Source organism: Martes martes (assembly GCF_963455335.1).
Source record: "Martes martes genome assembly, chromosome: 4".
NCBI lineage: Eukaryota > Metazoa > Chordata > Mammalia > Carnivora > Mustelidae > Martes > Martes martes.
This window is the reverse complement of record NC_137891.1, coordinates 101327098-101343581: the sequence shown is the minus strand read 5'-3', so window position 1 is coordinate 101343581 and position 16484 is coordinate 101327098. Positions and strand designations below refer to the sequence as shown.

General features: G+C 38.5%; 1 protein-coding gene across 2 annotated transcripts in view; it reads left to right on the top strand.

The window, feature by feature from the left end:
- Positions 1–16484, top strand: part of NTNG1 (netrin G1) — a 335602-nt gene that overhangs the window by 280795 nt on the left and 38323 nt on the right. The window contains exons 8-9 of one of the 2 annotated variants that reach the window (XM_080801280.1): positions 6260–6427; positions 11848–11982. The exons of the other annotated variant lie outside the window; for it this stretch is intronic. Of the exons in view, the coding sequence (XP_080657406.1) occupies positions 6260–6427; positions 11848–11982 (303 nt within the window). The remainder of the gene's footprint in view (positions 1–6259; positions 6428–11847; positions 11983–16484) is intronic. 2 annotated transcript variants of the gene reach the window in all.

Here is a 16484-nt window from a genome sequence, read left to right as displayed (position 1 = left end):
AGAAAACCTTTACCTAGAGGGCTGGGTCTTCCTGATCTAGAAAGCCAACTCTGAACTCTTCTTTTAAAACATCTCTAGCTTTCATTGGTCTTAACTGGACAGTTCCTAAGTACCATATTATCACAACTGCTTTATATGATGTCATACATTTCTGATGGGGGATTTTGCTCCCTCCCCAGGGGACTTTTGGTTGTGACAGCTTAGGGGTTACTATTGCATCTAGTAGGCAGAGGCCAAGAATGTTTCTAAATATCCTCCAGTATATAGAAAAATGAAGAATTATTTGGCCCAAAACATAAATAGTGCCAAGGTTGAGAAACTGCAGTAGATTCTGCAGGACTGGTTCATGTTGTTCCCTGACACAAGGTGGTTCTCAGTAAATAGGTGTTGCCAATGCTTGCATGCCACACCATGGAAATGGGTTCTAGAGGACCCCACAAGCTTGTCTACACAACAGCAATTAAAACTTGTCTACAATGTAATTTGAGATTGAAAAATTATATAAAACCATGGCAATTTTTATAAATCTTTTCTCTGCCTAAAGTGATATTCATTGACATATAGACAACCCTCAGCTAAAATAATCACTAACTCAGTTATATCTTGTTGTGTGGCTGTTGTTTTTCTAGACTCTTTAATATACGGGATATAGCCAGACTCATGGAATTCATATAGGGAGGAATGAATTTAAACATAACTGTCCTCTCGTATCTTCCTCTGTTTTGCAAAGGAAGGCACCTCGGGATGATGACTGATTTACTGATATGTTCATTTGACTTTTTTTTTTTTTTTTGAGTGCTTAGTATGCTCTGGGAGATGTTTTGAGTTTCATGGTTACATCTGTGAACAAAACAGACACGGTCTACACTTATATATTTATGCTCAGAGGATGAGGGAGAAAATTTTTTGAAATATATGTTTCAGATACTACGAATTCTAAATAGAATAAATAAATACATAGGTTTAAGAAATTGGGGATTAGTATGTTTAGGCTGGGGGCTGTTATTTCCGATAAAGTGGTCATAGAATTTTCTTTGAGCAGGAGCCTAAAAAGAAACTGAGGAAGCAAGTCATAGGAAAGTCCAGGGGTGAAGTATTCCACACAGAGGTAACGACAAGAGCAAAGGCCCTAGGGAAGTTCCTGCAATGTTTGCAGAGCAACATGGAGCTTTGTACTTTGTAGTGAAGAAGAGAGTGATGCCTATGAGACACCAAATCAATTGGGAATGAATGAGTTTAAACTCTGTCTTTTCTTCTGAATGACACAGGAAGCCATTAGGATTATGAACAAAGGGGTGTCATGACCCAATTAAAGTTGTGAAAGAGTCACTCTGACTGATGTGTGGAGAGGAGACTATCACTAAGATGGAGCCTGGAGAGCAGTTTGGGGACCAAAGCAATAATCCAGGTGCCTTCAACTAAAGATGAGGTAGTAAGAGGTGGTGAGATTTAGGAAGTATTTTAAAGGATAGCCAAGATCTGCTGATTGATTGTTTGTCAGGGATGAGGGGGAAAAAGGAGCTGTCAAGAACAACTCCAGGAATTTTGAGCTAAACAATTGGAGGAACAGAATTGCCATTTACTGAGATGGGGTGGGTTGTCTGGGTGAGTAACAGGTTTGGGAAGGTGACCTATGAGTTCTCTTACAAACATCTTGAAGTTGAGATATCCATTAAATGTCCAAGTGTAGACTAAGAATGCAGTGGAGTAGGTCAGTCTGGAGGAAGTCTCTAACTGGTGGTTGATCTAGCCTGAAATAACTACTTTGAAAAGGTCAGCATATAGATGGTATATAAAGTCATGAGGCTAGGTAAAGAATCCTGGCTCTAGGGTGAGCCTAAAGAGCAAAGAGTTCCAAGAACTAGGCCCTGAGACATTTGAGGAGAAAGGAAAAAAAGGAAAAGAGAGGGGAAAACAATGGTGAATGATGTGGGAAACAAAAGCAGAAGAAAAATTATTAAATTTCCTTACTATCTACAGCCCACTGACAAGTCCTTGAAACAGGCAAAGTGAAATTCCTCTAGGGACCCAGCTGCCTCAATGTTGACACTTTGGCTAAGGGCAAAGGGCAATCCTAACCTGACCCCCGGGACCCTGTAAGTCTACTCTAACATATAAAAGTCCTTTTATCTTTAAACCCCCAAGATATATGTTGGCAGTCATCCACCAAGCATATGGCTCATTGATATACATCTGAAGGATCTCAAGACTAAGGTTTCATTAGACGAAAATAAATGCAATTTCCCGACAATAGCTAGCCCCCTCAAGGTCCTGGAAACCTTGCTTCCAAAATTCCTTAGAGGCTTAAGCTATCCTTAACCTCCTCCCAACTTGAAAGTATATATTGCGCCACTCCTCATGACCCCAGTGCAGCTCCTTCTGCTCATGGGTCCTGTCCCAGTGCTTTACTTAAACCATCTTTTTGCACCAAGGACATCTCAAGAATTCTCTCTTGGCATCAGCTTCGAACCCTAACATCTTTCCTATATCAGTGAGTAGGAAAGAAGGAGAAGCAAGAGAGAGTGGTGGACCAGAAGTCCCCTGTTGCAAGAAGGGTTGTCTGGCACTCCTAAAGTTCTCTTTAAGGTTTATGGTCATGAAATTAAAATGAGATTTGTTTCAAAATAGTTGGAGAAAAACTCCAGCCACATTTAGCTGCTGAGGTGTAGGCATGGAGAATGGAGAGTTGGATTTAAGCAGGATCGAGTCTTCTCAGAAGACTATAATTGAGGTGGGCACTTAGGGGTGCAAGAGAGTTGAGAGTGTACAAAAAGAAGTCACTGTAAAGACAAACCATGGACTCTGTACTTTGTAAGAAGGGAAGGGAGGACATGGGAGGTCAATGAATTGGAAGATCAAAGAAATATTGAACTATTAATATCATCCCTACAGGGTCTTAATATGATAATGTAGCTCAGACCACACCATTAATGATCATTCAAGGATTCTGTGCCTATGTGGAAAGACTAGTTATTTCCTAAAGAGTGGTAGATTAACAGAATACTGAAAAATAATACAGCAGCCTAATAATTACATTTGAGATACCTTGCATTTATCCAGTGCTCTCATGTTTTCAAGGATCTTTTTCTCATTTTACATTCTCAAATATATCATGGCCAGAAAAGACAGCTTTACTGAAGTCTCAGATAAGTCTTAGAAGTGTTAAAAGAATCAAATTACTACCCTATTTCCTAGATTATAAGACATTTGGATATCCACTTATCTTCTAAAATAAATTTGTTAATATTGGGTGTTTAGCTGGTAGAGTTGTATATATAATTATTTGTACAACTTATATTAATTACCTTATCCTATTGAAAATAATAAATTGATTCTCAAACAAGACCCAGAAACAAATAATGTTATCACAAAATGTATACTATCCATTGAATTCAAAGAATAGTAGGTGATAGCATGACATTTGATATGTCTATGGAGATTCATGGGTTGGGTCTTAAAAGTGTTGAACTTGAATATCTAAGGATATGTTTTCTTTTTTGGATAAAACTGCCAGATGGGAGCTCAGCATGTAGCTCTGGCCATTGGGCAGATCTTACAGAACCCTTCAAACAGCCATGAGGGAACTACATTCTGAAACTTCTCCAGCCTTATTCTCTACACTTACCCAACTTCATATCTTCACACACTCTATTCCCCTTTCACCTGAAATGCTCATCCTCCCTGCTACACACACACACACACAGACACACACACACACACTTTTTTTCTTTTCTAATAAAACCTATGTCCCCTCATGGAAGAATCAGTGTTTAAGTCCAGCGTTAAGTTAGTTTTTCCTAATTTCTCTCAAGTTAAATGCATTTCTCCTTAGATCACTCTGTATCTCTGTTTGGTTTTCTTAGCACAAGCTCCTTTGCTTTCTAGTTATTCTAAGCATGCGATTGTTTTGCCCACAAAACAAGCTTTTTGGCAACAAGGACTTCTGTGTTGTTTCAATAAGTCCCTAGGATCAATTTGTGCACATAAAAGGTCCCTTTGAAAAAAGCTGAATAAATTATAGTAGGTGCACCAAGGCCAGCCTGGGGGCAGGGAGTGGTGAATGTGAAGAGCCACCACCACCAAGGAACCTCTTTGGGAGAGGGAGAGCCAGAGGACAGGGCTGTTGGTATCCACTCCTCAGCAATGTCAGTTCTGGAGAAGTCCTGAGAAGCAATTAGATTTGGGAATTGAGTCTCTTTCCTGCAACCTCTATTCTTGGATGGCTCTAGACCAGAAAGGTACTCCCCATTTCAATCTTCAACCAAGGAAGGTTCTAGAGGCCTTTTAGGTTTCCTAGCAGGTCAGAAATGCCGGCATAAACTAGGTGTAACTCAGATATAATGTATTAGAATGAAATGTTTGTTTTCTAAGAAAATTTAATTTGGCGGTCTGTATATTATTTTTGTTGTTATTATTTTATTACTAATAATGTGGCATGCCTTAACTACTGCGTTCATGCAGGTCTGTTCTTACCCCATCTCCCACATCCAAGTCCCAAGGCCACATTCTGTTCTCCTTCTTTCTCTGCTTCCTCTCAATCCCAGTCACCACCACACTTAGACACATGACAAAACTAGTCTCCCCTAAAGAAAATGGCTTGTCTTCCGGAGCCTCCCTCTTCTTGCTTCTCTTTAAGCATCTAGAGTCCCCAAGGTGCTGACCCTAGTCCTGGTATCTTCCACTCTTTACAATTTCCAGTGTCCTCCTTTGCTCCTATCCAAATTTGATTTTATTCTCTCAGGACCTTGACCTCCGTCCACTCTCTACTATAACAACTGGCTCTGCACTAAATGAATCCACACCCTCTGATGAATAGGAGTATATTAAAAAAAAAAAAAAAATTCTAGTCACTCTTCCTTATTCCTCCATGCTCATTTTGACAGTTTTACTCTGCTCATCCAATGCACTACTTCCAAAATTTGTCTAGGCCAAAAGAGTAACTCAGTCCTTTGCATAGTGCCCGGCACATGGTAAATCATCCCAATAAAATATTCAATGAATGAATGAATGAATGGGCTCAAATAGTGGCTGTGTTTGGCTTCCTAGTGAGGTAAAATAAAAGCCAGACATTAATAAGAGGAGTACTTTTAGATTAGATAAAGAAGGCTTACACTACCATGGTTGACCTTCCTCATAAATGTCCAGCTCTGCCTACCCCCATATTTTGAGAGAACAAATTAGCCTCCCCACCTACTTACTCTTCCCACCTTTTTTTTTCTTTCTGTCTAATTTGATAATTGTTGCCACTGGTAAAGGCTTTGTCTTTACCACTTCTTTGAAAAACATTGAATTAGATGAACAACCTCTTGCTTCCCTGAGATGCAACAGAGAGAAAATCTAGTCACTCTCTACCCTTCCCCACCTGCTCTCCTCCTCTTTCCCCATCTCCTTGTCTAGTTCTTCCAACCATCACTCCTCAGCCTCAGAGACACCTCCAACAATCTGGGGAAACAAAAGAAAAGGAAATCTGAGGGTACTGCCCTATCATCAGCTGCCTAATCCTTCTTTTGTAGTAGATTTAGCTTGAGACTTGGGTGAAAAGAAAACTGCTTGGGTGAAAAAGAAACTGCTCTTAAGAGCAGTTTTCCCATACAAATCATCTCCCTGCTTTTTATATTTTTTCTCACAGATAAACATCAGATTTGGCCTGATGAACAGCTTACAAAAGCTGTCTTCCCTCTTAGCATTTGGAAAAAACAAAAAATAGAGAATTGGTTAATTGTCTAGATCCCTGTGAAATTTGCCACAATTTCTGGGAAACCCTGGCTGAGTTACTATCTTGATATAAATAATAATGAGACTCTAAACAAAGAAGTCATCGATGATGGCAGGCTCAGGCCCTTGATGCTCATAATTCCCTCCCTCTTTTTAAGAGTGCAAATATGAAGAAAAATGGGGAAAGTGGCACAAAGACAGTAAAGTTCTCAATGTGCAAAAATTAGACTTTTGCATCAATGGCAACAGAGCTTTCCCAAATTTTAAAAGGTGTACACCTGCAAATGCTTCTGTTCATACTGTATGCCAAAAATTAACACTCTCCAGTCATGTTCTGAATGTCCAACCTTTCTATCCTGCTCGAAACAGATGCTACTCCCATGCCAATCACCACCACCTGTGGTCGCCATGTGTCATGTTGCATCACATAGATGTAATGCCATCCCTCCATCTTTTCTCCACTCCTCATTTTATCCAAGCATGTAGTGTGCTGTGACTCTGCTACTGTATACACTCTGTATACATTTCTGTTCTTCCTTGCAAGATTGTGAATGCTTCGGCCACTCCAATCGATGCAGTTATATCGATCTGCTCAATACAGTCATTTGCGTGAGCTGTAAACACAACACTAGAGGGCAGCACTGTGAGTTATGCAGGCTGGGCTACTTCAGAAATGCTTCTGCACAGCTGGACGATGAGAATGTGTGCATAGGTCAGTTCCATTATAATTTCAGCTATTGTTCTGTGCCTTTCGAGCTATGGGGAGCTATTTAAGGTGAAGAGCTGTTGAGTTGCACCACGGCTGAGCCAGAATAAACTTTCTCAGTGGAGAAAACGTCCTTGTGGTAGACATAAAATTCTCTTATGCTGGTTGAATTGGGGGATATATTCTGAGTCCTTTTGTTATTGTTGGTTTAAAGATGGTGAGCCAAAAATCATGTTTAGATGAAGAATTTTCTTTCTATTATTTTTTCTTTCTTTCCTTCTTTTTTTTTTTTGCATGAAATCTTAAAACCTGGTAATACCAAATGTATCTTAAAGTCTTAAGTTGTACATTCAACTTTTAAAATAGAAACTCACTATATGATATTTAATTATAGTTATGAGAAATTAGGATAAACTCTTGCATATAATTGGTAACCAACAAATACCAATTGATTTAAAATACTACCATTTGGAATTGAAAGTCATTAGCAATTGGTAATATAGAAGTTTGCCTGACTTTTCCATTCATAGTAGTGAAATTCCATTTATTTGATTTTCTTATAGCCCCCAAAAGGAGAAGCAATTTCTCAAAGCTATTCTAGGCAATTAATTCTCTTAGCTTCCAAGGTAAATTAGCTCTGGAAAACTGGGTCCACAGGGTTCTCTCGAGTACTCTCCCCTGCCCCCACCATGACTACTGCTCAGGTCAACTGTAGAGAACCTGCCCTTCCCACCCAAAAAAGTTTCTCCTACTTTTTGTGTAGTGGAACCCATCTTTAAGAAAGGGAGCTGTTGGAAAAATAAGAAACAATAAATGGAATTTCACTTCACAATTTACTTTGAAGAAATGCATATATTTGAAACGGTCAAGGGTATATGCATATCTGTTACCTCACCAGTAGGTAACAACATAGGCAACTAATTTTAAAAGTAGAATTTTGCACATAGAGACTAATTTAAATAGAAAACACATGCTGGAAAATGGCAGGCTGTCTTTGGATCAAAAAAGAAATTAATTAATCTGCAATTCTGGGATCATTGTCTTCTGATCGGATGGTTAAGGTCACATAGCAATTTGCCCAGAATCACATAAGATAACTGTACAAGTTGTTTTGAATTCAGTTAGGCCAAGTTTACATAATACTATTTATATCTACAGTATGTTCTATTTTTCAAAATGCCTCCCTATTTATTATTTGTGAATTAGTGGAGAAATCACTGGACTTAGAGGCCGGAGAGCTGGGTTCAAGTCCCAGTTTGCTATTTAATAGCTGTATGCCTTAGGTAAGTCTTTTCAGAACTCCTGGTCAAACTGGGATCATATGGGATGCACAGAAAACACTTGGTAAACTGTGAACTGACTTCCAGATATGTTTTTTCTACTTAATCCTCATTAACAAAACTGTGGGGGTAAGTATTCCACTGATAATTTCCTCTATTTTCTAGTTGAGAAAAGTAAGGCAAATTGACCCAAATCATACAGCTTTCGCAAAGAGTTAGTTTCCTGACTTCAAAGCTTGAACACCTTCTCCCAACAATCCTGACATAATTAGCAAAACTAAGCTTGTCAGACTTCTACTTATGGTATGCTTTTTGGATGACAATAGCAATTCCACTGTGAGCTTGCAAACAGAAGTTCAGTTGCCTTTGTAACTATTGGGGTTACAAAGATTTGAGGTTATTAATAACCCAAAAGACATGTAGCTGTCAGAACTTTGAATGCAGAGTTATATTTCACTGAATGACATTTGTAGAAATATAAAAATGTCATACCATAAGTATGGAAACAAAAAAGGTAAAATAAATAGGAACATAGTAATAAAAATCATTTATGGAAAATACCCAAGATTAAAATATTTTATAGTGTTAAGTCATGTTGTATATACAGTCATATTATTTTATATAAAGTCATATTATTTTAAATGAACAAAGAAAAAGCCCTAAAAGAAAAGATTTCACTCCTTATGATATCTAGTAGGTAACAATATCCCAGTGTTTTACTCAGAATATTCTGTTCTAATGAACTTTGGCCTTTTTCCAGTCCTAAAATAATCTTATGGACCATGAAACCTGCACTTCCTATTCAATTTTAAGAGGTGTAGTTCTTTTGTAAATCTATGTTGGATTATCTCCAGACAGGAAGATAGCCTGTTTAGCTTCTGTCTTTTAAATAACATAGAGATGAAATATGGAAAGCTTAATATACATGTTTTCCTACTTAAGTCAAAAGCAGTTGTTTTCTCCATTTCTAGAAAGTTTGTTAGTTAAAATTATAAATCTTTGGGGAATTTTATATTTTATTGAGGCAAACATGTTTCTATTCAGTATTTTATACTCTTCAAACCAAGTAAATTGCTGAACCCAAAGATGAGAATTTGGGGATTAAATTTAGCTGAGAATTATAATTAGCTAAAATATTCCCCATACCAAAATTCCTTAAATTGCTGCCCTTTTCCTAAGGGGTAAAATTGTAAAGAATGTATTGAAAAATGTGGCTAGCTGGTATATGCTACTGTCTATCTTTTTTCTTGAATCCATATATGCATACAATCAATCAATAACAGTTTCCTAAAAGAGCTATGGATTCTGCTTTTCCCACTTGAAGAGCCAAGGGTAGAGGTATCAGGACTGCCTACCCACCAGGCTAAGGCTGGAGTTTGCTCTATCAGCACCATTGGTAGCCTGTGGCTCCCTATTGCCAAGGTTTGCCCTTTGGAAAAACATGAACCAGTTCACTCTTCTCCACAGTTCAGATCCCCCAAAAGGCTTGAGGCAGGACTGAGAATTAAATTTAAGAGCATGCACCACAAGTAATTGAGAGTTTAATACCTTTTTGTATAGAAGACACAAATGAAAATGAATGGATATTTACCTAATTCACTTTCACAGAATTAAGCTCCAGTCTTGGAAAATTTTAACTTCATCTAAGTCTTCTCTACTTCTGAGGAAAAGAAAGGCACTTTGCCATTTCTTGAACAAATGGCAGTGAAATCCATCCCCTATCTTTGACAAAATGTAGACTGCATTGAAATAGATGTCATAAACTATTTGCACCATTTTATATTATGGCAAATATAAAATGCAGACTATTCCGTGTTGCCACAGTGATTGCTGCTTTGTGACTACTGGTGAACTTACCCATTTTCATACAAATTCCAAGCACAGCCATGTCTCCAAAGATGCATGTAATTACCCTGTATGATGCAGCAATTACATGAAGATGACACCCTTGCATGCTTCTGTTTCATATAAACTCAAGCATTAAGCAGGAAGCTAGAGGATATGGGGTTCATGACCTTGAGTAATCACTGCTAATAATCTCTGATAACAAGCTTGACATCAGAAGGAAACACAGGGCTCAGTAGTTACTACTAAACATATCTCAAATTAAGCTGTATTTTTTTAATACCACTTGAAACACAAGATCAGATAACCAGAGTTAACTTCTATAGACAAGACACTTCTAATACCTATAAATCAACTGTAGTGTAACTTTTTAATCAAACCTCCAAAAATAGTTCATGTTGTTTTCAGCCTAATAGTTCTGCATGTTCTTTCTAATTTCATGGAATAAAATATAGTACTCCCAGGCCATCACCAGTATCTACCATTGACTGTGGTCTCACAAATGATATTTTTTAAAAAAACTAAGTTATTTGTACATAAGGTGGTGTGTAGACCACACCTCTCCTTGTCACTTATTTTCATTACTGTTTGAATAACACTACACTTAATCACCTTTTCTTACGACAATCACTGTGATGTCCTTGGTGTGGATGTTCCACATTTTTAAAAAAAACTTTGTTTACTATCTTTGCATCTCAACCCTTATATTAATATAATTGCTACGAGCTAATTAACTAGAGTAGTACCTGAATTCATGTTGGCCAGATATAACTCTACTTCTTAGTTTATGAAGTGTTGGTGACTCACTGTCAACTTAGACACTTTAAATAGTAAGGAACAAAGTAAGTGTTGACTAAGTTTAAATACATACCTATGAATTTTTAAAGCCACAACAAAATCACTATTCTAAAAAGCAACTCCCATATACACACAGATTAAAATAAAAAATGCCCACTTAAAATAAAATTCTAGTTACTAAGCACAAACCAAGTCAGGCAAGGAGGAAGAATTTTGGTTTATTTAGTTTTATTTTTCCCCATATATGTCACTGTTAGTCTTAATAATGTTCGTATCACAACAAGGCTGAACTCAAAAATCGACTTAAGAAACGTGAAATAAGTCATAATTCTAAGGCCCTCTACATTCTTTGAAGAAATTGTCTAATTAATCCCGACAAACTTCCAGACCTCTTTATAATGTTAAATCTTGAATCTCTGTTGCCAATCTTAAACACTAAATTTGATGGTAGTAAGCTGAAGTTTGCAGGACTCCTCTTGGTTGGTTGGTCGGTTGGTCGCTATTTTATTTGGATTAAAAAAAAAGTGCTTAATGGAGCATTTTAATATAAAGGAAACAGAGTGACAGTGAGACTTGCCCAGATTATACAGTTGGGTAACGAGGAAAGGAACTTTGGCCCCCAAATTCCAAAAGCTGCAAACTAGCTGTTGTTGCCTTTCAGACTGAGGGAAACCTAAGAAATTCCCATTTCAGGTTCAGCCTTTCAGCGAAGTAGAGCTTCAGAAGCAAAAATATCCTGTATGAGAATGTGTGAGGAATAAAGAAAATATTCCCTTTACTTTTTACTCAACAAAGTTGTATTGTCCTTCCAGTAGACATTACAATGAAAAACATATGTCTCAAATTATGCCGATGTTGAAATCTACTTGGGATTACAAACTTTATTTTTCTTTCATGATTGTTAATCTAGGCTGCATTAAAACCCCACTAATGTGCCTAGTATCTAAACAACATCTACAGGCTATCTATATCTATATCTATCTATCTATCTATCTATCTATATATATATATATATATTCTTCCAAATCATGAAGTAAAAAATGCCTTCAAATGAACAAAGTGCATTCATATTGCACTTTAAAGATGTTCAGCAGTTCTCAAATATTGAGTGTAACAGAAAAGCCCATTTGAATAATTTAAAACAGATTTTACACTGATGGCATATTGATTTATACTTGATACACAAACTTCTCATGGTGTTCGTTAAACCATCTAAAAATGCCCTAACAAATGGAATCTCTATTATGATCCGTTAGCCATGAAGAGCATGATGTCTCCTTTCCCCAGAAGTTTTCAGTTAATTTCCTCCCATATCATGAAAATGGCATCATGGAAGGGTGAGGAAATCAATACTCAGGGGCCAAAATTGCCCTATTTGCCCAAACATTTCATTAGCGGACATCGTCCTTTAAGTAAGCAATGCATTTAAGGGACGCTCCTGTGTTGATAACCTGTAAGCTGTGCAGACTTGTCTCCAGCCTGTGTGTTGTCTTGTTTCTACAGAGTGTTATTGTAACCCTTTGGGCTCAGTCCATGATCGTTGTAATGGCTCAGGATTTTGTGAGTGTAAGACGGGAACGACAGGGCCTAAGTGTGATGAGTGTCTGCCGGGGAATTCCTGGCACTCCGGCTGTCAACGTAAGTAACTTCTGGGAGCTACCCTCCTTCTGCTGCAGCATGGCTGATTCTGCTTGTCCAGGCCAGTGTGTGCAGCTTCTCAGAGCAGAAAAAGACCCAAACCGCTGACAAGCTTTAAAAGCTACTTAAGGCCCCAGCCTATGTAGAGGAGAGAGAGCAATCCATCAACTGTCCAGCTGGCTTCTTGCAAGCCCCTCTTCTTCCCTTCTCTGAATGTGGGAGCAACTTATATTGAAATATCGTGCTCAGATCCAGGTACCTGGCCAGGCCATAAATTAAGTGGCACAATAGGGACCCAGCCTGGAAATTCTCACCGCAAAATGAAGGGTGATGTGTATGTGGTTAATATATTTCTTGAACTGAAAACTACCCCTGAGCTCCAGAGTTCATAAATTAAATGATATCTACATAACTTATTACCACCCCTGCTATCACACCCATCACTGAATCTTAACCAAAAACCTGAAGGCAGTAAATCTTAGGGATATTTAAATGCCAGGGTGAAGTAAATGACAAAAATCAATATTGATTTTAAGCCTCTGAGGTTAGGCACCATGCAGGGAGCCTTAGACAGATGCCATTTGGTTCAGCCTCATTTCTCTGAGGATTATCAGACCTTCTTAAAAGCTTGTCAGGCAGGTGGCATGTCGGCGTATTCAGGGAACAGAAATTTAAAAATCTGAGCAGAAGCTTCCTTCTGTCATTCATAACCTTTTCTGCCTTTTCATTATGCACTAACTTTCTAGTCTATCTGTACACATTTAGCTTACTAATACTAAAGAGCCACCAGGCAAATCCTCTGGAGCGGTGCAGTCCAATAGCAAACTGTACAAGCCACATATGGAATTTTCAGTGCTATCCACATTTAAGAAGTAATGGTAAATAGAGGAAATTGATTTTAACAACTTATTTCATGTAAGCTTTTAATATCTCAAATAGTATCATTCAACATGTAAGCAACATCAAAACTATTAAGGATACATTTTACATTTTTTTCATACCATATTTGAAATCAAGTCTGTTTTATTCTTACATCTCAATTAGGACTGACCGTATTGCAAGACCTAATAGCCACATGTGTCTACCATATTGGACAGCACAGTTCTAGACCTTCCTTTGCTTACTTTTCACTTGAAAACAAGGTCAGCATGCAGGAACTGTCTAAAGCCAATTCCAAGGCCATACAGAATAGTTCACCGACTACTTGTGGAATTTATAGTTATCTGTAAGCTATGCTTTTACATGATGTAAAGCCAAAGTGAAATTTGCTGCCACACCATTGCCACGGGCAGCAAAGAACTGTGGTGATAGTTTGAGAAATCCAGCACTGAGGACACCAAGGTTAGGATGGGATGCTGGAGCTGGAGGTGAGCATCTCCAGCCATGCTGGAGAGAAACTTGAAAAGACAAAGAGGCAGCACAACTGCACATAAGCTCTGCATAAGGTCATGGTTTAAAAGTCCTGCTTGCCATAGATTCCTAGAAAATACCTTAGGGGTATGGCTGATTGTTGGATCCCAAGGGCCATGTAACGAGCCAATCACTGGTCCTGGAACATCTGGATGTGGAGGCCCAGGGAAAGCTCAGAGAAGAGGAGGAGGGACAGACAGAGGAAGGACCCAAACCAGCCCAAGACTCCAGGCATATGTCGTAAGGAGACTTTGCAGTCAAGACACTCTTCTCAAAAAGAAAGCCTCTTGGAAACTTCCTGATGCAGTAGGACCTAATGAATAGGTATCATCAGGGAGAGACATTAGAGATGGAAACTAATCCAGCCTTAGGGGAGGCATATTCCAAAAAGGCCCTAACTTGATTTTTCTGGATTAATTATTGGAGTATTATAAAAAGGTACAATGTCACCGAATTTTCCCTTCTGGAATTAGAAGACTGGATTGCCCGTGGCCTTACCACATAAGGGCCGTGCAATGCACCAAACCCTCTGTACCTCGGCTCCAGCACGTCACATCCTTGGTATGCAGGGATCAGTGAGATTATGGAAGTGATTGCTCTATCTTCTTGAGTATTTCTTGAGAACCCACCATGAATTAAGCATAGAGCTAACAGTAGTGGCTACAAGGATGAAGAAAGATAGCTGCTGTGGACATATGGGCATGGAATTCACAATCTGAGGTGAGAGGCTGACCTACAACTAAACAGTTTTGACAGAAGTTAATCAGAGCTAAGAAAGAGCTATGTGTGTGCTTCTAGTGAAGTCCAGATGGAAGTGAGGCTTCCCAGAGAAGCGATGTTTGGTTCAGTATTAAAGGATTAGTAGGAGACTTCCAGGATGGAACTTCTTGAGCAAAAGTACATGAGTTAACACACTGTGTTCCAGAGATACCAAATAGTTTTGACATGATGGGAGGATAAGGAGTGTGTGTGTGTGTGTGTGTGTGTGTGTGTGTTGGGTGGGGGGGAGATGTTCAAAAGGCAACCAGAGACCAGATCACATGGTTTCATGAACATCAAACTGAGAGTTTCTTCTCATCAGGGAGAAGGCAGACACAAGATCCATCATACGGTTTTAGACAGAGAAATGAATGAAATGGTCAGAATTTGTTTTAGAAAGATTATTCTGGCTGCTCTGTAAAGGAAGGACTGGAACAGGATGAGACTAGATTTGTTATATCAATTTAAGGTATTTCAAATATACCTTTGAGTATACAATAGCTTTATCTCACTCTGAAATCTATTTTCCTTCACTCAGATCCACCCCTACAAGGCTGATATTCTATGCAAAAATATAGAAATTCTGCTGTCAGTTGATAAATGGCTACAGCCTGAGGATCCCTAAGTGCTTTCCCCTGGGATCTCTCAGACCACCCTAAGATCCACCAGCCAGTGGAGTAACAGCTGTCATTGTAGGGTGCCTCCAGCACCAGTGTTATAACAGACACTCATTCTAATTAGTTGATGATTACAGGTTGACAAATATTTTTCATAGCACTCCCATGTCTGCACACATATGGATGCTCCCAATAATGCTCTTCCCAAAAAATGCCCCTGAAGTCAATCTCTCTCTTTGTCTTTCCTCCACCCCAACCCCCATACACTTCTACTGCGTTGAATGCATCCTTGGGTTAACCTCATTATCAGTGGCAGGGATTACCCTGACAACCAGAAACCAATGCCAAGAAGAAAGCAGTGGTAGATAGAGCTGGCAATGGTGCTGGCCATGAGCCATGAGCTGTAGTAAGCAGACACACTTAGGCCCTGGGCTTGAATTGCACCTTCACCTCTTATTAGCTGCAAGACTTAGAGGAAAACACTTAGACTCTTTAAGCCCAGTTTGTTGTGTTTCATTTTTATCTTAACATGGGGGTAATATTAGAACATGACACATATGGTAATCATGAAGATTCAAAGAAAATAATGAATGTGGACCTCATGGTACATAGTAAGCACTCAATTATTTAATTCCAAGCACATGTTAATGTGTCAAAATGCTAGGCAAAATCCATGTTTATTTATTTATTTATTTAAATTTTGGCCATTTTTTAAAAGATTTTGGAAGATAACAGAGCATGTAGGAAATCAGGAACTTAGTACACATAGCAAGGGGAAGGCTGAGATTCAGTTGCTGGACCACAGCCTACAATATCCCAATAACCCTAGGATATGGGTTCTTGGAAGGGATTAGTACATATATTATTGAGAACAGAAAAACATATTTAGAAGAAAGTTCAATAGTATGATCAAGAAAATCTTTGAGTAGAATATTGTGAAAATACCCTTATAAAACTATAAAACCAGACAGTGTGGCAAACCACAGAGTTTAAAAAAAAAAAAAAAAAGGACAAGAGTTAGTCTCAGGAGAATAAGGAAGGGTTTGTGGAACAAAACTCTATGGTTTAGATGTTTTCCTTCCCAGAGAATGCACAAAAACTATATTCATTTTCTCTTGCTGCTATAATAAACTGCCACAAACTTAGTGGCTCAAAACAACATACATGTATTTCTTACAGTTCTGTATTTAGAAGTCCAACAAGGATTTCACTGGGCTAAGATCAAGCTGTCGGCAGAGCTGTACCCTTCTGGAGGCTCTAGGGAAAAATCTGTTTCCTTGCCTTCTCTAGCTTCTAGAAGCTACCTATATTCCTTTGCTCATGGCCCCCTTCCTCTACCTTCGAAGCCAGGAACTTTCCATCTTCTGTGCCTTTCTTCCATCATTACATCTTTCTCTGACCACAGAAGGGAAAAGATCTCCACTTTTAAGGACTCATATGGTTAGCTTGGTCACACACAGATAATCAAGGAGGATCTCTCTACCTCAGCATCCTTAATATAATCTTTCTATAAAGTCCCTTTTGCCAAGTAAAAAACAAAAACAAAAACAAACAAACAAAGACTGGTCACAAGGATTAGGGTGTAGACGTCTTTAGAAAGATAGCTGACACTGCCCACCTCAATAATCATTGAGAATGGCAACTTTTAATGCCAAGCATAAATATGTGGTATCATGGAGATGAAATGTAACTCATGCTAGGAATAAAGATATGCAA